At 43.5% G+C, this 24,673-nt stretch overlaps 1 protein-coding gene across 1 annotated transcript in view; it reads left to right on the top strand.

Annotated features, from left to right (window-relative positions):
- Positions 1-24,673, top strand: part of LOC137368791 (ankyrin repeat and death domain-containing protein 1A-like) — a 90,574-nt gene that overhangs the window by 15,937 nt on the left and 49,964 nt on the right. The window contains exons 2-6 of the mRNA XM_068028996.1: positions 6,185-6,288; positions 12,127-12,225; positions 13,204-13,302; positions 13,996-14,097; positions 23,708-23,806. Coding sequence (XP_067885097.1) covers positions 6,185-6,288; positions 12,127-12,225; positions 13,204-13,302; positions 13,996-14,097; positions 23,708-23,806 — 503 coding nt within the window. The remainder of the gene's footprint in view (positions 1-6,184; positions 6,289-12,126; positions 12,226-13,203; positions 13,303-13,995; positions 14,098-23,707; positions 23,807-24,673) is intronic.

Here is a 24,673-nt window from a genome sequence, read left to right as displayed (position 1 = left end):
CCCTTCCCCCCTCCCTTACCCCCCCCTCCCTTCCCCCCTCCCTTCCCCCCTCCCTTCCCCCCTCCCCCCTCCCTTCCTCCTTCCCTCCCTCCCCTCCCTCCCCTCCCTCCCCTCCCTCCCTTCTTCCCTCCCTTCCCTTCTTCCTTCCCTCCCTTCCCTTCTTCCCTCCCTTCCCTTCTTCCCTCCCTTCCCTTCTTCCCTCCCTCCCTTCCCTCCCTCCCTTCCCTTCTTCCCTCCCTCCCTTCCCTCCCTCCCTTCCCTTCTTCCCTCCCTCCCTTCCCTCCCTCCCTTCCCTTCTTCCCTCCCTCCCTTCCTTTCTTCCCTCCCTTCCCTTCTTCCCTCCCTCCCTTCCCTTCCCCCCTCCCATCCCTCCCTTCCCCCCTCCCATCCCTCCCTTCCCCCCTCCCTTCCCTCCCTTCCCCCCTCCCTTCCCTCCTTTCCCCCCTCCCTTCCCTCCTTTCCCCCCTCCCTTCCCTCCTTTCCCCCCTCCCTTCCCTCCTTTCCCCCCTCCTTTCCCTCCTTCCCTCCCTTGAAATGTTTTCAGACCAACTTAACAACAGGGACTGGAGCACATGCGGTGCCCCAGACAATGTAAATATTTTCAGAGCAACTTACCTTGGAACAAGAAGCAAATGTCCAAAATGACTAAATAATTGAGATAAAATGCCCGACGAAACCTCTCCTCCTTCCATTTTCAAAAACTCGCGCTGAAGCTTTCGGAAGATTGACACACATGCGCACACGGTCTCAGGCCCTCTGCGCATGCGCTGCGGTCCGGCTTGCCAGGACCAGTTTGCGCGCGCGCAGAGGCCAACCTGGCGTGTTCCCCGAGGAAAATGACGTTACGCGATGACGTCATCTGCGCATGCGCAAACTGGTCCTGGCAATCCGGACCGCAGCGCATGCGCAGAGGGCCTGAGACCGTGTGCGCATGTGCGAACCGCGGCGCATCCTGATGATGTAGCGTTGTCATCAATCACTTTGTTATATTCACTTTGGCTGGAGCCTTGAAAATGAGGCATAAGTTTACTGAATGCAGAGACTGTCAAAAGAAGTTACAGTCTTGTGGTTGATCAAAAATAGTTGAATAAAGTCTGAATAAAATATTAGTTCTCTGAGAGCAAACGGTTTAAGATTGTGTTTGGTGACACACAGCTAAAGCACTTGGTTCATATCATGATGGAAGTTCTGACTTTTCTGGAGATAGTGTAGCCGACTGATGCAGTAAGAAATCTGGTTGTTATGTTTCACTTAGGGAACTGGATCTTAATCAGTCTCAAATCCATTCTGGATCCTGAATGCAGTATAAGCAAGGTTCCAAAAGTTACATGCGGTAACTTTTTGTTCTGCATTTTCAGCCTTTTGCTCCTTCCTTTCCCAAGACAGTACACTCCATGAAAGTTATTAGGTCTCTGGTATCACACCTAAGTGGAAATTCTACACTTGAGCCCAAAGAGCAACTGTTGGCAGCTTACTTGATATAAGGGAGCATCTTCTTTGGCACATGCATAGATGCACTTTCCTTTCCTAAACCAGGGGCAACGAGGCCAATAATGCAGTTTGATTCCACATGACTACCTTTGCTGCTTCCCTGAGGATGGATATCTGGAAGTCCTGTCAACTATTACACTTCCTAGCAGTTTGTGGTAAACTCAAGATTGTGTCATTAATATACTTGCTGCAGTGTACCCTGGATCCCAGGTATTCTTATCAATATTCATTTAGGTTGATTCACATGCAACTCTAGTCAAGCGTACACTGGTGTAAATGCTCTCAAAATGGTTGAAATCCAGTTCCGAAGCTGCACTATTAATATCTGTTCCCTTTGGCCACACTGGAATTGCCATCTGTATTGCATATTACAAAATGTAGTGATGATAATGAACTATGTCATACGATGCTGTAACTCCATGTTTAAGATGAATGCTGGGACAATATTTTTATGTGTTGTGAAATGTGAAAATATTGTAGAATATTGCCAAATTCCTTTTTGGCCTCCTTGTCTCGAGAGACAATGGGTAAGCACCTAGAGGTGGTCAGTGGTTTGTGGAGCAGTGCCTGGAGTGGCTATAAAGGCCAATTCTAGAGTGACAGACTCTTCCACAGGTGCTACAGGTATAGCTGGTTGTCGGGTCTGTTACACAGTTGGCTGTCTCCTTACACTTGTGTCTCTTTTTCTGCCAACTGCTCTCTTCGACTCGCTTCTCTTCAGCCCCGCCTTTATAGCTGTCTGCCAGCTCTGGCGATCACTGGCAACTGACTCCCACGACTTGTGGCCAGTGTCACGGGACTTCATGTCGCGTTTGCAAACATCTATAAAGCGGAGACATGGACGACCGGTGGGTCTGATACCAGTGACGAGCTCACTGTACAATGCGTCCTTGGAGATCCTGCCATCTTCCATGTAGCTCACATGGCCAAGCCATCTCAAGCGCCGCTGTCTCAGTAGGGTGTATATGCTGGGGATGTTGGCCGCCTCGAGGACTTCTGCGTTGGAAATATGGTCCTGCTACCTGATGCCAAGGATTCCCTGGAGACAGCGAAGATGGAATGCGTTGAGACGTCGCTCTTGGCTGACAGACGTTGTCCAGGCCTCGCCGCCGTAGAACAAGGTACTGAAGACACAGGTTTGAAACACTCGGACTTTTGTGTTCCGTGTCAGTGTGCCATTTTCCCACACTCTCTTGGCCAGTCTGGACATAACAGTGGAAGCCTTTCCCATGCGCTTGTTGATTTCTGCATCGAGAAACAGGTTAATGGTGATAGTTGAGCTCAGGTAGGTGAACTCTTGAACCACTTCCAGAGTCTGGTCGCCGATATTGATGGATGGAGCATTTCTGACATCTTGTCCCATGATGTTCGTTTTCTTGAAACTGATCGTTCGGCCAAATTCGTTGCAGGCAGCCGCAAACCTGTCGATGAGTCTCTGCAGACACTCTTCTGTGTGGGATGTTAAAGCAGCATCGTCAGCAAAGAGGAGTTCTCTGATGAGGACCTTTCATACTTTGATCTTCGCTCTAAGATGGGCAAGGTTGAACAACCTGCCATCTGATCTTGTGTGGAGGAAAATTCCTTCTTTTGAAGACTTAAACGCGTGATAAAGCAGCTGTGAGAAGATCCCAAACAGTGTAGGTGCGAGAACACAGCCCTGTTTCACACCAGTCAGGATGGGAAAGGAGTTTGATGAGGCACTGTTATGCTGAATTGTGCCTTTCATTTTGTCATGGAACGAGGTCATGATGTTTAGTAACTTTGGTGGACATCCGATCTTTGCTAGTAGTCTGAAGAGACCACGTCTGCTGACGAGGTCAAAGGCTTTGGTGAGATCTATGAAGGCAACGGAGAGGGGCATCCGTTGTTCGTGGCATTTCTCCTGTAGCTGGTGAAGGGAGAACAGCATATCAATAGTGGATCTCTCTGCTCGAAAGTGCATTGTGCCTCAGGGTAGACACGCTCGGGCAGCTTCTGGAGTCTGTTTAAAACGACTCGAGCGAAGGCTTTCCCCACTATTATGAGCAGGGAGATTCATTGCCAAATTACAGGACTTTTTTTTTGTCAATTTTGGAGCATCTGTAGTGATCCCACAAAACCTAAGAAAATACAGAATGAGAAAAGATTATTAAACCCCAACAGCAAGTTGTCTCTGATACGTGTACATAATTCTTCCTAACATGGATGCTACCCAATTTATTTATTTCCGAAGGGATGTGAATTGCAAAATAGCAAATCTTTCAAAGGATAAATCCCCAAACAACATTTCCACAGACCCATCAGTGAAGGAATAGTCATGTTCTTGAGCATTTCAATTACTTCGGTCTATATTTATCTTTAACATTATTATCTTAATTCTGTTATTAATCAGGCATTGATCAAGTCGTTCTAAACCTATTGTACAAATAGAGTATAACACTATGTTTTAACGGACAGGCAGTATGTAGCACATTGTAAAAGATATTTAATTAGATTAGATTAGAGATACAGCACTGAAACAGGCCCTTCGGCCCACCGAGTCTGTGCCGAACATCAACCACCCATTTATACTAATCCTACACTAATCCCATATTCCTACCAAACATCCCCACCTGTCCCTATATTTCCCTACCACCTACCTATACTAGTGACAATTTATAATGGCCAATTTGCCTATCAACCTGCAAGTCTTTTGGCTTGTGGGAGGAAACCGGAGCACCCGGAGAAAACCCACGCAGACACAGGGAGAACTTGCAAACTGAAAGCAATAAAGTGTTCAAATGACTTGAGCCAAAACGTTACAGGAAGTTACTGCTCACTGGACTTGTAAAACTTTACAGGAAAGATTGCCACTTATTGTTGCATGTAAAAAGATTGAAGTCTGAATTATTGGGGATGGTCTCTTCTGATAGGCTTTGACGTTTATACATTGCATATCTATCTGAGCGTAAAAATAAATGTAAAGAGACTCTGGCAATGGTGGCTTAAGTTTTTTGTTTTTCTAATGCTATAAGTTGAATGTTTTCATTGGTTTTTGAAAGATAGGGCAATTTCAAAGGGCATTTATCTGACTAAATAAACCAGTTGAAAAATGTTTCTACCACTGGTTGATCTCCCATGGCATTGCCCATAGATAGCTAGGGTTTGAAGCACTATTGTGATGTTTGGCTTCTAAACTAGCCTATCTCTTTAAGGCCACAGTTCATAAATGCCCTGTGGGGAAGCGGTCTCAATAAACAAACCCTGAAGTCAAATACTGGCTAGTTGCTGTTGGACCTTGACTCGTCTCTTTCCAAAGAGGCTAGGTCAGGAGAAAACAGTTTACTTGTCAGAAGTTTGCGCAATTGTGATTTACTGTGTTTTGTACAAAGTGTGACATCTGAAATGCAATGTCTGCTATGACTTGTATAGATGGATATGTTCAATTTCAGTATTATTCAGTTGGTAGCAGTACTCTCACCTGAATCACTCCAAAACTTGAGCATATTTCTAGATCTAGACTACCATTTCGGTGCAATGGCGAGAGAGTGCTGCATTGTCAGAGGTACTGTGTATCAGATGAAGGGTGAAACTGAGGCCTTGTATGCCTGTACAGGTGGATGTAAAGATTCCATGGCAATAGTTGAAGAAGAACAAGGACTTCTCTTAGTAATCTGGCCAACATCCTTCCTTCAACCAATACTAAGACAAACTGGTCATTCATCTCTTTTGCTGTTTGTTGTATCTGTTGTGCACAGATTGGCTGCCTCACTTGCCCATATTACAGCAGTGACTGCACCTCAAAAGTTAATAATTGGCTATCATAAAAGCAAAATACTGCAGACTTTGGAAATCTGAAATAAAAACAAGAAATGCTGGAAATACCCAGCAGGTCTGGCAGCATCTGTGGAGAGAGAAGCAGAGTTAACGTTTCAGGTCAGTGACCCTTCTTCAGAACTAGCAAATATTAGAAATGTAAAAGGTTATAAGCAAGTAAAGCGGGGGTGGGGCAAGCGATAACAAAGGACAATGTGTAAATAGGACAAGGTCACAGAATAGCTGACCAGAAGGTCGTGGAGCAAAGGCAAACAATATGTTACTGGTGTGTTGAAAGACAAAGCATTAGTACAGATAGGGTGTTAATGGACTGAAAATTGAACAGCAACAAGTACAAACATGAAAAAAGTGGGTAAACAAACTGAACAAACTAAGATGAAATAAAATAAAATGAACACAAAAAAAAATTTTCTTAAGGAAAAAGAAAAAAATAACTGAAAATAAAAGTAAAATGGGGGGTCTGTCATGCTCTGAAATTACTGAACTCAATGTTCAGTCCGGCAGACTGTGGTGTGTAAAAATCGGTAAATGAGATGCTGTTCCTCGAGCTTGCATTGATGTTCACTGGAACACTGTAGCAAGCCCAGGACAGAGATGTGAGCATGAGAGCAAGGGGGAGTGTTGAAATGGCAAGCGACCGGAAGCTCGGGGCTCTGCTGAGTATTTCCAGCATTTCTTGTTTTTATTTTGAATCATTGGCTATGTAGTGCTTAGTGACAACCTGAGAATGTGAGAGCTGCTATATCAATGCAAGTTCTTTCTTTCAAATGCCGCTACAAACCAGAAAGAAGCAAAAGTCTGCAAATGTAACTTTGTGATGTTTCATTCATAGTAAAACTTTGAGTTTATATTTCACAGAAGGTACTAGTAACTGTTCATGTTTCTCTTTCCAATGCAGTGTTGCCAGCAGAGAAGGAATTCCTTAATGCTGCTAAAAATGATGATGTAATTACTTTGTCAAGATGCTTAAACCAGAATGTCCCAATTAACATTAGGACTGAAGTAAGTAATAATGCTAGTCTGCTGCAGAATGATACATCATATATAGCAGTGATTTTGCTGTTCATTTATTTTAACATGGGTTTTGGATTCATAAAGTTAGTAAATAATCCTTTTATAAGAAAACAGGAGTAAGACCATTTAGCTGAGACAGTTGTTCTATATTACCCTCCAGTCCTACTGCCAGTCCCTCTGCTACTGTCATAATTATTATGTTGAATAGGAACCAGAATAATCCACACTCTTAAATCTTGTAAATTAAATATTCCATCTTTTATGAATGAGTAATTTCCATAAATTACAGATTGTGGCTACAACAGTGCTTAAAATTTATTCAAAGTACTTGCCCCCATTTGTGGCATCTGATTATAGCCAGAAATATTGGACCTGATTTTAACCATTCAAAACACACCCACTTCCATGGAGTTACAATCAGGCCCATTATGTTTTTTGTGCAGAACAGCTTTGTTTGGATAAATGAGGATTGTATGTAAGCAGTCCATGTCTCTTAAGTGGTCTCCTGCATTGAAATGTGAATGTAACGTCTTACAAAACGGTAGGCTGTTGTTGTTTATATCTATATGACAAGTTCTCATCTCAACCATGCACTTCTCTTAAGGATGGGCTACTATTCCATACTTACTTTTAAAGTGGTATTGGCAGATATCCAAGAGCTGATTGCCCACTTGCTTGAGAGGATGGGATGGTTCATGCAAAGGGAGACCCAGGAAAAGAGAAGAGGGGATACATCTTTAAAAAGGTGTCTCATAATTACAAAGCAATAGAAATCTAACTTTCTGCATCTTAAATGGAGAAAATAGTTGAAAGTTTGTAACCCACCCTCACATCCTTTGCGAATTAATCACTTGTGATATTTAACATCCTCATGTGGCCATTCCCATTGGCTGAATGGATAGAGAGTTTCCATCTCTATCACCACCTTCAAACCCCTCTCAGTAGTCATTGTTAGGGCAAATGAGACAGACAGTGTCAGTTTATCTAGATTCTCCCCTTTCCCCTCATCCAGTAATTGTTTCTCCTGTCAAAAAACACTGTCTCTGAACAGTAGGTGGTGTGGGGAAGAAATGACACCGTTCTTCCCAAAAATTAACCATGCAGAGGCCTAGAACTTGACTAAGTCTGGCTGCAAAGTTTGCACTGACACTGCAGGAATTCAGCTTACGTGATAGCATAAGAAAAAATGGAATGAGAAATGATGGATTGGGCCTTCTTTCAAAGACCATGTAAAATGTGCTCAATTGTGGGTTCTATCAATTCATTCAATCTCCTGAGGAAAAGCGGTAGTGTAACAGTTATGTTACTGAACTAGTAACTTAGAAGGCTGAACCCAATAGCCCAGAGGACATAGAGTCATAGAATGATACAACACAGAAGGAAGCCAAACAACCCATTGCACTGGTGCTGGCTCTTTGAAAAAGCTATTCAATTAGTCCTATTCCCATGTTGCCCCAGCCCCTAACTGCTGCCCAAATTGCTAATTGCTGCTGCAGTACTGGAATTTTCTCCGATTATGTGCTTAAATCTTTGGAGTTGGTCTTGAACTCATGATCTTCTGAATCAGAGACTGGAATACTATCACAACATATGAATATATGAATTAGGAGCAGGAGTAGGCCACTTGGCCCTCGAGCTTGCTCCGCCAATCAATAAGATCATGGCTGATCTGATTGTAACCTCGACTCCACGTTCCTGCCTACCCCTGATAACCTTTCACCCCCTTCCTTCTACCTTTGCCTTAAACATATTCAGAGACTCTGCTTCCACTGCCTTTTGAGGAAGAGAATTCCAAAGACTCAGAACCCTCTGAGAGAAAAGATTTCTCCTCATCTCTGTCTTAAATGGGCGACCCCTTATTTTTAAACAGTGACCCCTAGTTCTAGATTCTCCCACAAGAGGAAACATCCTTTCCACATCCACCCCGTCAAGACCCCTCAGAATCTTATATGTTTTAATCAAGTCGCTTCTAACTCTCCTAAACTCCAGCAGATACAAGACTAGCCTGTCCAATCTTTCTTCATAAGACAACCCGCCCATTCCAGGTATTAGTCTCATAAACCTTCTCTGAACAGCTTCCAATGCATTTACATCCTTCCTTAAATAAGGAGACCGATACTGTACACAGTAGTTCAGATGTGGTCTCGCCAATGCCCCGTATGACTGAAGCATAATCTCCCTACTTTTGTATTCAATTCTCCTCGCAATAAATATAACATTCTATTAGCTTTCCTAACTACTTGCTGTACCTGCATACTAACCTTCTGTGATTCATGCACGAGGACACCCAGATCCCTCTGCATCTCAGAGCTCTGCAATCGCTCACCATTTAGATAATATGCTTCTTTTTTATTCTTCCTGCCAAAATGGACAATTTCACATTTTCCCACATTATGCTCCATTTGCCAGATCTTTGTTCACTCACTTAATCTATCTATATCCCTTTGTAGCCTCCTTATGTCCTCTTTACAACCTACTTTCCTACTTATCTTTGTGTTATCAGCAAATTTAGCAACCATACCTTAGGTCCCTTCATCCAAGTCATTTATATAAATTGTAAAAAGTTGAGGCCCCAGCACTGATCCCTGTGGCACACCACTCGTTACATCTTGCCAACCAGAAAATGACCCATTTATGCCTACTCTCTGTTTCCTGTTAGCTAGCCAATCTTCTATCCATGCTAATATATTACCCCTACACCATGAGCTTTCATTTCCCACAATAACCTTTGATGTGACACCTTATTAAATGCCTTCTGAAAATCTAAGAACAGTACATCCACTGGTTCCCCTTTATCCACAGCATATGTTACTTCTTCAAAGAATTCCAATAAATTGGTTAAACATGATTTCCCTTTCACAAAACTATGTTGACTCTGCCTGAATACCTTAAATCTTTCTAAGTGCCCTGCTATAACATCTTTAATAATAGCTTCTAACATTTTCCCTAAGGCTAACTGGCCTGTAGTTTCCAGCTTTCTGTCCTCGTCCCTTTTTGAATAAAGGAGTTACATTCGTTATTTTCCAATCTAATGGAATCATCCCCGAATCTAGGGAATTTTGGAAAATTAAAACCCATGCATCGACTATCTCACTAGCCACTTCTTTTAGGAGCCTAGGATGAAGTCCATCAGGACCTGGGGACTTGTCAGCCCACAGCTCCAACAGTTTGTTCAGTACCACTTCCCTGGTGATTGTAATTTTCTTGAATTCCTCCCTCCCTTCTACTTCCTGATTTACAGCTATTTCTGGGATGGGAAGTGAAGACCAATTTTCCCATACCAATGGAACTTGCCCAGCGTCACATGGGTCCCCTGTGAGTCTGGAGCCTGGCAACAGTTTGGAGGCAGCCTCCCGGCAGGAGGTTAGAAAGCCATCAGAGTCTGCTCTCAATCCTCCAATCATGGAGTTACAACACTGAAAAGGCCAAAACCACGACCAAAATCATTCTTGTGCTGCGGTTCCCCCTCTGTATTGATGGTCCGAACATCTCTGGGCCTTTTTAAAAAAATGTACTGCTGCCATCTGAGAGCTAACCTAAAATGAGAACAGAAAGTGCTGGAAGCACTCAGCAGGTCTGCCACCATCAGTGCATAGAGAAACCGGAAGCTCGGGGTCATTCTTGCTATTTTCATTCACCACCCTACTCCCATGCCCACATTTCTGTCCTCAGCCTGCTGCAGTGTTCCAGTGAAGCTCATCGCAATCTCGAGGAACAGCACCTCATCTTCCAATTAGGTACTCTACAGCCTTCTGGACTGAACATTGAGTTCAATAATTTCAGATCATGAGCCTCATTCATTTTTTTTATTGGAATTATTATTTTTATTATGTATTTTCATTTTTTTATTATTTACTTTCTAATCACATGCTAGTCTTAAACTTGTTTTTCATGGTTTTGTTTTCATACAGAGCTGTTCATTATTCTGCCATTAGCACTCTCTCTGGACTCATTCTTTGTCTTTCACTACAACTATTTGCATTCTGTTCCATGACCTCTGTCATTTAATCTCTCCGCCCTCCGTCCTATCACAGAACTTTCCCCTTGTTCTTCGTCCCCCTCCACCCTTTCACTTTCCCAAAGACTGTTACATTTCTAACTTTTGCCAGTTCTGATGAAAGGTCACAGACCTGAAATGATAACGCTGTTTCTCTCTACACAGATGCTGAGTATTTCCGGCACTTTCTGTTCTCATTTCAGAGTTCCAGCATCCGCAGTATTCTGCTCTTATTTTATGAGAGCTAACCTGCCTCAGCAGCGCCCACCTCTCCCAACAGGGCTGCCAGCCGTGCAGTGCTACGGGCCCTCCCACTGGGCCACCAGCATCATTGTTCCACCTGCTGTCCTGAATTCGATGGCGAATGCAGAGGTGGCCTGTTAAGAGCCGTAACATCACGGCAGTGGGTGTGCTGCTGGCGAGCGCAGTTTCAGGACCCGCATATGGTCCCGGCATTGGGACCAACGCCTACTGGAAAATACTGCCCAATGTCTCTGTTAAAATAGCAGGCAGGGGAATGTCATATGAACCTGTTAAATATTCATCTACTTACCTTGCCAACAGTAATTTCTAACCTAGAGAAAAGTTCCATTACTATTAAACAATTTAAACAACAAGAACATCTGTCATTTTTTTTTTGTTCGGGGGAATGTGGGCGTCGCTGGCCAGGCCAGCATTTATTGCTCATCCCTAATGGCCCTTGAGAAAGTGGTGGTGAGCTGCCTTCTTGAACCGCTGCAGTCCATGTGAGGTAGGTACTGTGCTGTTAGGAAGGGAGTTCCAGGATTTTGACCCAGCGACAGTGAAGGAACGGCGATGTAGTTCCAAGTCAGTATGGTGTATGGCTTGCAGGGAAACTTGCAGGTGGTGGTGTTCCCTTGCATCTGCTGCCCTTGTCTTCTAGGTGGTAGAGGTTGCAGGTTTGGAAGGTGCTGTGGAAGGAGCCTTGGTGAGTTGCTGCAGTGCATCTTGTAGATGGTACACACTGCTGCCACTGTGCATTGGTTGTGAAGGGAGTGAATGTTGAGGGTGGTGGATGGGGTGCCAATCAAGCGGGCTGCTTTGCCTTGGATGGTGTTGAGGTTCTTGAGTGCTGTTGGAGCTGCACTCATCCAGGCACTCCTGACTTGTGCCTTGTAGATGGTGGACAGGCATTGAGGAGTCAGGAGGTGAGTTACTCCCTGCAGAATTCCCAGCCTCTGACCTGCTCTGGTAGCCACAGTATTTATGTGGTTACTCCAGTTCAGTTCCTGGTCAATGGTAACCCCCAGGATGTTGATAATGGCGGATTCACCGATGGTACTGCCATTGAACATTAAGGGGAGATGGTTAGATTCTCTCTCGTTTGAGATGGTCATTGCCTGGCACTTGTGTGGCGCTAATGTTACTTATCACTTATCAGCCCAAGCCTAGATGTTGTCCAGGTCTTGCTGCATCCGGGCATGGGCTGCTTCATTATCTGAGGAGTCACAAATGGTGCTGTACATTGACTGAGGTACATTTCCTCCCTTTTCTCTCTTTCTCTGTCTCCCTCTTTCTGGCTCTCTTTCCCTCTTTGCCTGTTTCCCTCTCTCTCTCTCAATCTTGTTCGAGCTGCCTGTCCCACTCTTACTCCCTGGCTATCCCTTTATTCCCTTTATCTGCCTGCAGCTGAATTTTTAAATATATACAGCACTAATGTTTAAAAAGAACAAATCCATGGTGTTGTTAAATAGGAGTCAGTAATCTATTGAGACAAGAACTATATAATAAGGAATTAACACATGGTACACTACATATTTTTGTAAGATGAATTAGTTGTGATTAATCCTGTCTCTGTTTCTGAGCAGTTAGATCGCACCGCTTTACATTTTGCTGTTGTTCACATGAATGAAAATGCTGTTGCCTTTCTTCTCAAACACAATGCTGTCGTGGACATTAAAGATAAGGTTCGTGAAACTCCTACCGCCAAATAACTGTAACACAATGTTTGTATGTCTTCATAGTACAGTCTTTCCTGGTAAACTTCACTTTCCGATGTGATGGAATAGCAGTGAAAACATTTTGAAGGGTGGTTTTGACTTTGAGCGATAGTATAAGATGGGCGATATCAGATCAACCACCCATTATACATTTCTCCCGATTTGCATTTTCACTAACTTCAGTAGGAATAAAATTTGAGAGAGAATAATGGGCAGATGATCTGCTATCACCCGTTTTACTTCAGGCCAAAGGCAAAATACCCACTTTGAGTTTATGAGTTTGTTCTGAGTTTACTGGAATTCAGCCAAAGTATTGATTTGCTTACTTTACTCTCTAAGTATTAATCTGGAGTGAAATTAATGTGTAGCTTCAGTTGAATCCCTCATGTATCAAGAGAACAAATCTCTTTCAACCTAAAGATACTCCCATTATATTTTCTTCTAAAAGAATTGAAAAATTCCCCAATTTAAATTGTTCACAAAACTTTGTACTAATGTGTAAATAATATCAATTCTTATCTGGTGCACATTAAAATTCATGGTGAAAACGCTGAAGAATGACGGCTTCTTTTCTTTTGCTTCTGGGCAACTAAACAGCTTCTATCGAACCATTAAGAATAATTGGTCCTAATCTGTCGGCACTGCCAATTTTAAGATAATTGACAAAAGAGCCAGGATGAGGAGAAATTCAATCGTAACTTTCAAAAGGGAATTGGAAATATATATTTGAAAAGGAAAAACATTGAAGGGCCGTGGGGAAGAGCAAGGGAGTGGGCCTAAAGGGATAGCTCTTTCAAAGAGCTGGCAGAGACATGATGGGCCAAATGTCCTCCTTCTATAGCAGTAACTACATTTTCTCTGCAATCAATAGGGTCTCAAATGTGAAGGAGATTTGTAGAATGATAGCCTTGTAGCTGACAAAAATGTTTTTATTTTTCTTTGAAGCATGGAATGAATGCCTTTCTTCTCGCAGCCTGGTTTGGACTCCTGAATATTTTGAAAATGTTAGTAGAAAAAGGTGCTGTTCGAAAAGCCACAAATCAGGTATGTCTGGAGTTACTCAGTCACATGCTCAGAGTGGCAGGAGCCACTGATGTGTCTGAAATGTATAGTGGTAAGGCTATAACTTTCTAATATTCTATCATTACATTATTGAGCATAGCAGCAAATTTGCAGAATTGCAAATCAAACATTTAAACTAGTCTATATTATGAGCTCTACTAGATCAGAGCCCAGATATAGTGCAGTGTTTGCTGCAGATATCAGTCATCTGACCTCACCAATATTTAGCTTTTAAAAAATAATACTTGCGATACTAAGACAATGTGCTTGTCGCAGGAAATAATTTTCACCTTCCATGAAGATTGAGACCAGATATTGATCTAAAAACAATACATGGTGATGCCACTGGAACCACATGCCCATTTTGTGACCATTTAAAATTAAGATTTGAATCTAACTCCTTTAATTTTAACTTTTGATTACTTACCTGAAGTACTAAGGATTGAAATCACAATGAGGATCTGTGGGGTACAGTTTTACTGCACTGACCATAGCTTACAACAGATCGGCCATTCATGGGACATTTCACTGATTATAGTGCACCAGAAGGTTAGAAATTCTTTGAAAGATGTTTTCTAGATTGACAGTAATGGCTGATGTAAAATTTTGTGCTGTTAATACTTTACAATTTTCCCATTGCTGAAAAGACCTAAATAAGTTTGTTTTTGTCTTTAGGAAGGAATGAATGCACTGCATTGCGCTGCTCAAAACAATCATGTTTCAATTCTACAATATTTAGTTAAAGATCTGCAGTTGGATTTGAACAAGCCCACAGAGGTATGTGAGACAGATAATTCAGTTTTACTGAATCCTTTCCACACATAATTAAAACATCAAAATAAAAAGGGGAAACTTCATACACAAAATGATGGCTTAAATGCCAGGCAGGTTCCTTGGCCTCTGCTGGAGAGTCAAGCCAGTGTGGTAGTGGCTTTGCAGGCCTGACTCAGGCGGTGAACTACCTGTTGCAATGTTTTTTTTTCTTCCCCTGAAAATCTGTACTTTTTGTGACAGGCCTATCCATGACAACACTGCTATGTTCACTTTTTGCCCTGAGGACCCCTCTGGCAACCTGTGAAAATTGAATGCCAGGGCATAATAATGGGTGAGATAAAGGATGGAGACCATGTTTCCCTCATTTATATGTAGTTAACATTTCTCTGCTCTCATTTTGGCAGGTTAGCCTGTCCTGATGGGTTCACCCCCTGAAAATGACGGGGAGGTAGGGATGCAGTGGAGTCAATTCCCATCTCCGTCATCCCAGATTCATCAAAAAAAATATCACTGGGGAGTGGCAGAAGCCTAAGCCAGAGTATACTGAAGACAGTAGTACAGTACAGGGGTGGCACAGTGGCGCAGTGGTTAGCACCGTAGCCTCACAGCTCCAGGGACCTGGGTTCAATTCTGGGTACTGCCTGTGTGGAGTTTGCAAGTTCTCCCTGTGACCGTGTGGGTTTTCGCCGGGTGCTCTGGTTTCCTCCCACAGCCAAAGACTTGCAGGTTGATAGGTAAATTGGCCATTGTAAATTGCCCCTAGTGTAGGTAGGTGGTAGGGAATATGGGATTACTGTAGGGTTAGTATAAAATGGGTGGTTGCTGGTCGGCACAGACTCGGTGGGCCGAAGGGCCTGTTTCAGTGTTGTATCTCTAAATAAATAAAATTTTTAAAAAAGTAAACTATTGCATATTGTTACGACCAGGTGAGAAAGGTGTCAAGGGGGTCTTTTGCAGTCTTCACCTGGTCTTATTGTAACAGGGTTTTAATTTTTTAAGCACACTGTGTTTTGAGCTCCCCTTTTTGTGAATCTTTGTTCACAGCTTTCCAATTATAAGGCAAAGAAATGAGCACAAACATGCTTTCTCAGGTTTAAAGAAGGAAAGTGAAATTTATTTAAACCTTATACATAAACTCTAATGCAGTTAACGCCTATGGATATACAACGTGCCCACTCTAGCATGCACACACGATATATACATGCAAATAGCAACAGAAGAAAGGAAAATATAGTAGAGAGGGGTTTGAGGCAATATCAGAAGAATTTCTTGTTTACTGTGTTTTGAGCTCACTTGGTTGTAGGTAGTCTTGCTGTTCATCGGGGCCCAGTGTTTCTTTAAAACCTTGTTTACGTAGGAGACTTTTCTGTCTTTGAGGTTCACGTGTTTTCACAATATTCAGTTCCATGGGAAAGAGATGGAGGCAGGCAGGAGTGGAGAGGAGGTTCTGTTCCAACCAGGAGCACATGGCTTTCTGAGTTCAAATCCTCTGATGGAAGTTCAAATTCAAAACCTCCAACAGTCAGTCAGTCATGCAACCAAAACTGATCTGACCACTTCTTCTGTGTATTGGGGAAGTAGCGACTGGGTCCCCTATTGTTCCAACACTGTCTGTTACGATTCAAATGTCTTTCCAGTCAAGGTCTTGCAATTTTAAGTTTTAATGTTCATGTGGTGAAATAATGTGTACCTCAGTCTTGGCAGGTGGGGGGCGTTTGCCTGACACATCCACATCCGGGGGAATGAAGTGCGATTTGAGGAAAATGACACATTTCATTACAGGGTTTGAGAGAAATATAAGAATCAGAAAGAAAAACCATGAATTTCTCTCATTCATTTCCATTCATTCATCAATCTTAAAGCTTATTAAAAATGGTCTGTTCTGGACGCCAGGAATGCTTTAATTTTCTCTTTTCTTCTCACAATAGTTAGTCGGGGGCGAACCTATCCTGAACTCTGAGTCATGCAAAGACATTTGACTTCAGGGAATGGGTGGTTCCAAAGAACAAAGAACAAAGATAATTACAGCACAGGAACAGGCCCTTCGGCCCTCCAAGCCTGCGCCGATCCAGATCCTCTCTCTAAACATGTCGCCTATTTTCTAAGCTTCTGTATCTCTTTTCTTCCTGCCCATTCATGTATCTGTCTAGATACATCTTAAAAGACTCCATCGTGCCCGCATCTACCACCTCCGCTGGCAATGCGTTCCAGGTGCCCACCACCCTCTGCGTAAAGAACTTTCCACGCATATCCCCCCTAAACTTTTCCCCTTTCACTTTGAACTCGTGTCCTCTAGTAATTGAAACCCCCACTCTGGGAAAAAGCTTCTTGCTATCCACCCTGTCTATACCTCTCATGATTTTGTACACCTCAATCAGGTCCCCCCTCAACCTCCGTCTTTCTAATGAAAATAATCCTAATCTACTCAACCTCTCTTCATAGCTAGCGCCCTCCATACCAGGCAACATCCTGGTGAACCTCCTCTGCACCCTTTCCAAAGCATCCACATCCTTTTGATAATGTGGCGACCAGAACTGTACGCAGTATTCCAAATGTGGCCGAACCAAAGTCCTATACAACTGTAACATGACCTGCCAACTCTTGTACTCAATGCCCCGTCCGATGAAGGAAAGCATGCCGTATGCCTTCTTGACCACTCTATTTACCTGCGTTGCCACCTTCAGGGAACAGTGGACCTGAACACCCAAATCTCTCTGGACATCAATTTTCCCCAGGACTTTTCCATTTACTGTATAGTTCACTCTTGAATTGGATCTTCCAAAATGCATCACCTCGCATTTCCCTTTTGCTCTGACTGTGGGGGAGGAGTCTTTGTTACTCTCCCTTTTGTTCTCTGGGACACTCCTACCTCCAGGTATTTGTGCCGACTTGGCTGCACTCTCCTGGCACTTCGACTAGGTGAAGCATCACTCTCATGGTTTCTGTGCCCCCCCCAGAGGTCCCTCTTTGTCTCTGCAGTTTCCTGTAAATGCTGTTAGCAACTCTGGTGGGGTGCTTCTAGATTCTGCATTTACATAGGAGGATGTGGGGCCTAACCTTTCACATATTACGGGGTTGGTTGACTGGGCGGGAGGGGTTTTCATCCGGGATTCTTCCCGGACTTCCTTTAACCTGTCCTATGGGTCACTTTTTCCCCTTCTCTTTCCAAACGTTTGCCAGCCCTGTGCCTGCCTATCCCCTATTGTTCTTGGTGGGGTCCCTTACAGTTCACTAGCCCTCTGCTGGAGGGTCCTTCTAACATTGGTACAGGACTTAGAGGTGCAGGTTTCACTGTCGGTTGGGGTTTCCCCTCAACCTGGCACATGTGGCAACTCTTGCAGTACTCCACCACATCTTTGTGGAGTTTTGGCCAGTCAAACTGCTGTGCTGTGCGGGCTTTTGGTCTTTTGTATACCGGCATGTACAGCCACTGTAGTCTCGTGGGCTCTTAATATTTCTCCCCGATACCTCTGTGGCACCACTAACTGGTGAACTACTGTCCACTCCTTGCCCTCAGGTCTGTGAGGAGAACTCCATTTCCTCATCACTACCTCATTCCTTAAATAGTAGCAATCAGGGACTCCCTCTGCTTCACTTTCAGATTGGGCAGCTTGTGCTAACTCTCGCAATACTGGGTCAGCTCACTGAGCCTCAGCTAGGGAAAATCCATTTAATTCATTCCCTGAGTCTCCTAACTTTCCAAAGAAAGTCTCGGATGGGCAGACCTCATGGTCATTTGCCTGCAGTGCCAATGCAGTCTCCTCTGGGGGAGCTGGTTTGATCATGGCCTGATCCACTACACATTCAAGGACTCTGCAGGAGAACGTCTCCTGCCACAGCCCTGTCTCTCTGACCTCCTGCGGTCTTTCTTTCACTACTGGGGAGGCTACCGCCTTCACCCCCACCAGATCATTACCTAGGAGCAGATCAACCCCATCCACAGGCAAACTAGGGACAATCCCTACAGTCACCGGTCCCGAAACCAGGTCACACTCCAGGTGCACCCAGTGTACAGGTACAGGCATACACTGCCCTCCAATACCATTCACCACCATTCTGGTGTTCACTGCACTCTCTGAGGGGAAAGGTCAGCCCTTTTCCCAGTAAAAGGGATCTTGTGGCCCCTGTCCCAAAGAATCACGATGGGCTTGCTTGCCCCACTCGAGGGATATGGGGTTACTTTCCCTTCAAATACAAAACCCTGATAACCTTCAGGAATCCTATTAATATTTCCTGCACTGGCCATAGTAAGCTTCCTGGGTTGCACTCTTACTGCAGTTAAAGCCACAGCTTGTTCTATGTTTTGCATCAGGCCCTCATCTTCACTGAGCAGGTGTGCCCTGATTAACGCTGCCAGTTTTCGCTTTAGTTTCCAGCAGTCAGCTTTTAAATGCCCTGCCTTATTACAATGGAAGCACACATGTCTCTGGGTCTCATTTTTGTTCACAGCACCTTCCTTTTTGGCTGGAGGAGGGCCCCCTGTGTCTCCTGCTTTCCTTTCTTTTCCAGGGCTGCCTGGGCGGGTATCACCTTCTCACCCTTTGACTTTTTCGGATTTGTGGGGGTGATTAGGAAAGGTTCTCCCCTGAGAAACTGACTTATAAATTAAAGCAAACTCATCAGTCAGACCGGCCGCTTGCCGGGCTCCCTGACCCCGCTGCTCCGCTACATGAGTTTTTATTGAGAGTGGGAGAGAGTTTTTAAAATCCTCTAACAGGATTACTTCTCTAAGAGACTCATAGCTGAGCTGTATTTTAAGAGCCCTCAACCACTAGTCAAAATCCAGCTGCTTACTTCTTTCAAACTCCAGATAAGTTTGATTGGCTTGCTTTTTGAAGGTTCTAAACTTTTGGCAGTAGGCTTCAGGTAGTAATTCATATGCCCCAAGGATCGCATTTTTGGTCAGTTCATAATTTGATGAACTCTGGCAACAAGGAATAAACCTCATGGGCTTTTCTGGTTAGTTTGCTTTGTATTAAAACAGACCAGGTCTCAGCTGGCCATTTTAGCTGCCTTGCCAGTTTCTCAAAAGACACGAAAAACACTTCCACATCTTCCTCAATGAATTTTGGAACTAATTGAGTGAGTTTTAGCAATCTTGTACCCAGCCCTGAATTCTGCTCCTCCATATTGGCCATGCTTTCACTAGGGTTATTCTGTTGCCTCCTAGCTAACTCAAGTCACTTCAGCTCTCTCTGTTTGGATTCTTTCTGAAACATTCTTTCTCTCTCTCTCTCTCCTGCCTTTCAATCTCTTCACGTTGCTACTGGAAGGCTCTCTCTTTCTCCCTCTCCTGCCTCTCTCTCTCTTTTTCTCTTTCCTCTTATTCAAGTTTGCTCTGTTCTAATTGTATCTTTGCTAACAATATCCTGTCGGATTCTGTTTCTAACACTGCTTCTGCTTCTTCATATTCAAGGGAAAATGGTTGGCCACTAGCCTTAGGATTTCAGACTTCCTGGCCTTGCCATGTACAGTGATCCCACACTGCTCAGCCATTTTTCACAACCCCTTCATAGACAGTGCTTTTAACTTATCCCAAGTTACTTCACCCTGGCTTGGAGAGCTACTCGCTTCAGTTGCAGACACGTTAGTATTCAATCACACACAACCACAAGAAAATCTGTATTGATCTTTTGCTCTTTTTAATTGGGAACAATTTGGCTTCCCACTTCCAATTTCACTCGTTCGTCTGTGGGTAAAATTCCGGACACTAGCACCCAAGTTTCTGTTACTACCAGGTGAGAAAGGTGTCTAGGGGTCTTTTGCTGTCTTCACCTGGGGGTCTTATTGTAGCAGGATTTTAATTTTAAACACACTGTGTTTTGAGCTCCCCTTTTTGTGAATCTTTGTTCACAGCTTTCCAATTATAAGGCAAAGAAATGAGCACAAACAGGCTTTCTCAGGTTTAAAGAAGGAAAGTAAAATTTAGTTAAACCTTATACATAAACTCTAATACGGTTAACACCTACGGATACACGATGCGCCCACGCTAGCATGCACACGCGATATACACATGCAAATAGCGACAGAAAACAGGAGCGGAAAATATAGTGGAGAGGGGTTTGAGGCAATCTTGTTTACTGTGCTTCGAGCTCACTTGATTGTAGGTAGTCTTGCTGTTCGTCGGGGCCCAGTGTTCCTCTTAAACTTTGTTCACGTAGGAGACTTTTCTGTCTTTGAGGTTCACGTGTTTTCACAATATTCAGTTCCGTGGGAAAGAGATGGAGGCAGGCAGGAGTGGAGAGGAGGTTCTGTTCCAACCAGGAGCACATGGCTTTCTAAGTTCAAATCCTCTGATGGAAGTTCAAATTTAAAACCTCCAAGTCAGTCGTGTGACCAAAACTGGTCTGCCCACTTTGTCTGTGTATTGGGGAAGCAAGGACTGGGTCCCCTATTGTTCCAACACTGTCTGTTACGATTCAAATGTCATTCCAGTCAGGGCTTGCAATTTTAAGTTTTAATGTTCATGTGGTGAAATAATGTGTGCCTCAGTCTTGGCACGAGGGGGTGGGGGCGGTGGGTTTGCCTGACAATATCTTCTTACAGAAAATAGATGACAACCCAGTGTGCATCTGAAAGAGAAAGCTAGATTAGTCTTTTGGCTGGAACTCTACATTGATTGCTCAAAGTCATTTCACTGAGGATCCTTAAAGCTGCCACAGTCAGGAGACCTCCTCCTTGAGTCTGGACGGGCCTAAGGTAGCAAAGAGCAGTAGTCTGTAACACTGAGTTACATGACTCCCCCTATATGACCATGTTTGTATTTATAAATAAATAGTGTTATGAACGCTGGACCTCCACACAAGATTAGATGGCAGGTTGTTCAACCTTGTCCGTCTTAGAGCGAAATCCAAAGTACAGAAGGTCCTCGTCAGAGAACTCCTCTTTGCTGACTATGCTGCTTTAACATCCCACACAGAAGAGTGTCTACAGAGACTCATCGACAGGATTGCGGCTGCCTGCAACAAATTTGGCCTCACCATCAGCCTCAAGAAAACGAACATCATGGGACAGGGCGTCAGAAATGCTCCATCCATCAATATCGGTGACCATGCTCTGGAAGTGGTTCAAGAATTCACCTACCTAGGCTCAACTATCACCAGTAACCTGTTCCTCGATGCAGAAATCAACAAGCACAAGGGAAAGGCATCCGCTGCTGGCCAAGAGAGTGTGGGAAAATGGCACACTGACACGGAACACAAAAGTCCGAGTGAATCAAGCCTGTGTCCTCAGTACCTTGCTCTACGGCAGCGACGTATGTCAGCCAAGAGCAATGTCTCAATTCATTCTATCTTCGCTGCCTCCAGAGAATCCTTGACATCAGGTGGCAAGACTGTATCTCCAACGCAGAAGTCCTCGAGGCGGCCAACATCCCCAGCATATACACCCTACTGAGCCAGCGGCGCTTGAGATGGCTTGGCCATGTGAGCCACATGGAAGATGGCAGGATCCCCAAGGAAGCATTGTACAGAGAGCTCGTCACTGGTATCAGACCCACCGGCCGCTCATGTCTCCACTTTAAAGACGTCTGCAAACGCGACATGAAGTCCTGTGACATTGACCGCAAGTCGTGGGAGTCAGTTGCCAGTGATCGCCAGAGCCGGCGGACAGCCATAAAGGCGGGGCTAAAGAGTGGTGACTCGAAGAGACTTAGCTGTTGGCAGGAAAAAATACAGAAGTGCGAGGAGAGAGCCAACTGTGTAACAGCCCCGACAACCAATTTTACCTGCAGAACCTGTGGAAGAGTCTGTCACCCTAGAATTGGCCTTTATAGCCACTCCAGGTGCTGCTTCACAAACCACTGACCACCTCTAGGTGCTTACCCATTGTCTCTCGAGACAAGGAGGCCAAAAAAGAAGAAAAAGAAGTGTTATGAACGCTGGACTTGGTAACATTTTTAAAAACTGTGATTTTTAAAAGTTTAAGATGGAGTCAGAGAAGTCAGGTGACCTCACATTCATTCTGCTTAAAGACAAGGCAGAAATCTTGGCTACCAGGACAACAGAGAACCCAGATCAAAGACCTTTCCTTGAAAAGCAGGGACTGCAGGGGTGAAGAACCTGAAGAACAATGGGTTTCACCGTCCCAGACTTTCGGATTATAAACAAGGAGTCAGTAATTTTGACAATGCAAATGTGCATGGCAGCTGCTAACACTTGAAACAGTGGAACGCCTGGGTGGCGCTAATGAAACCAAACTTGTGGACTTTGCAGATTGGAGTTATTGACTTTTGATTCCAGATAAATTTAGCTTAATTTCTGAAAGCAGAGAGACTGTAAGAAAGGAAAGCAGTGGCAACCTCAAGAGAGGATATACAACAAAAAATTGCGAAGACTTGAAACTATTTTGAAAGTTGAAGTTTGCGGAGAAGGAAAAAAAAACAGATCACCAGGGATCACCTTATTCATGGATGTCCAGGTCAAAAGTGCTCGGAGAAGTGAGTGATGAGGACATTGAACTTGAGAAAGGTCTGGGTGATCCAACCCATTGCAACTGGGAGGAGTTTGGGACTTTCAACCACAAAGATTTCACCATCACAGAGGACTGTGTAATGTATAAGTGTGGTGCGAGATTTTCAAGTGTTTTAATAAGAAAATACCTTTCTTTGTAATTTGGGGTATCAGCTACTTACAAAGTACATAGTTAATGGAGATTTCTTTTGGTTTAGTTGTTATAATAAAAGTCTAAAACATGAAATCTTGTCATGCAATTCTTTAAATTGTTCTGGGAACATCATGTCTCGTATTTTAACGTTAACAGTTACACTGAGGTTGTAACAATAGATTCAGCATTCCATAATTTTTCATCTTTTAGTTTTGAATGTTTGAAATTTCGACATTTTCAAGTTGAAGACCATTACAGATAATTCAGGGCAGTAGAGTAAATCTGATAATGAACTGTTTATGAATTGTCATTAATTGACAATGAATAAGGCTGTATTCCTCCCAAACTCTAGTAGTGATCAGGCTTATATCTACTGCCTTTTATTGCCATAGAACCCACCACTACTCCCAAGGATTAAAAAGATCAGTTTATTTTTAAGTTACCTAATGCTAAGGATATTCTTCTTACTTTGGATCAGTTATACAGTAAATTCACAATTTGTTGAGTTGGGCAATAAGCTTTTCCTTATAGGGAAGGAGGAAATATTAATGGGAAAGATATGCTGACTGCTCTGAAGTAGATCACAAGCCTAACTCTCATCCTGGAAAGGTACCTAAAGAAAAGAAAGGCAATAAAAATGAATGGAGGAAGATTATTTTTATCTTAAAGGATCAGAATCTCACTGTGCACTAGTCTACATTAAAGTAGGTAATTATACATGAAAGGGATATTCTAACTCTGCTTTTGCGCATTTAGTTCTAAGGAAATTTTAAGGAATCTTAAGGGATCTTAAGGAATCAACATGCCTAGACCCAATGATTTCTAATCTGGGCCAAATGTAGGTCTTTGTGATAAATCTGAATTGGCTGAATGTGAGTTTCAGTTCTCCTGTGTTCATTCCTAGATTATTTGCTCCAAAGAAAGCAACAGAAGATGAGGAGGCAGTTTTGACTGGGTTTGAATTACTGAAGTTCAATTGGGAGCTAACATGCTCTATTTTCATTTGCAGAAAGGCAAAAAGCCATATCACTTAGCAGCTGAAAACGGATGTCTTGAAATGGTAGCGGCACTGAGTGAATTTAAATATAACACACAGGAGAAAGACAAGGTAATGGCATCTGAATGCTTTTCACTTATGTGACCGCAGTTCTCATTGTTCAAACCTTTAGCGTCTCTTTGTGTTTGCCAGCAACTTTCACCCTTTCTTCTCCTCAATGATGGATTATCACTCACTATCAATGAATTACAAATGATCGTGATCTCCCCAAAGACTGAAAGCTCTGGATATACGTCTTACAGACTTTTGTGTAGTATCTGGGAAATTGTATATTTCTGACTCCCCAAGCCTGTCCACCATCTACAAGGCACAAGTCAGGAATGTCACTTGCCTGGATGGGTGCAGCTCCAACAACACTCAAGAAGCTTAACACCATCCAAAACAAAGCAGTCTGCATGATTGGCACCCCATCCGCCACCTTCAACTTTCACTCCCTCCACCACCGAAGCACAGTGGCAGCTGTGTGTACCGTCTAAAAGATGCACTGCAGCAACTCATCAAGGCTCCTTCGACAGCACCTTCCAAACCTGTGACCTCTACCACCTAGAAGAACAAGGGCAGCAGATGCATGGGAACACCACCACCTGCAAGTTCCCCTCCAAGCCGCACACGATCCTGACTTGGAACTATATTGCCATTCCTTCACTGTCGCTGGCCTTGTCAGCAACACTCAAATCCCATGAATGAACAGAAAATCTATGTTTATTGTTATGGATTTGCAGTCGAGTTTACCCTCAAATCAAAACAGAGTACTGGAAATATTCAACAGAAGAGCTTGATGAATGTTTCAGGCGTTGACTTTATGTCTGACTTGATAAAGAATCTACACCTGAACTGTCAATCTGTTTCCTCCCTTTCCAGATGCTGACAGACCTGCATTTTTGTTATTACTTCAGATTTTCAGTATTTTCTTTCTCT

The sequence above is a fragment of the Heterodontus francisci genome, chromosome 4 (genome assembly GCF_036365525.1).
Source record: "Heterodontus francisci isolate sHetFra1 chromosome 4, sHetFra1.hap1, whole genome shotgun sequence".
In the NCBI taxonomy this organism is placed as follows: domain Eukaryota; kingdom Metazoa; phylum Chordata; class Chondrichthyes; order Heterodontiformes; family Heterodontidae; genus Heterodontus; species Heterodontus francisci.
The sequence above is the reverse complement of the archived record's forward strand: the minus strand, read 5'-3'. Positions and strand labels throughout refer to the sequence as shown.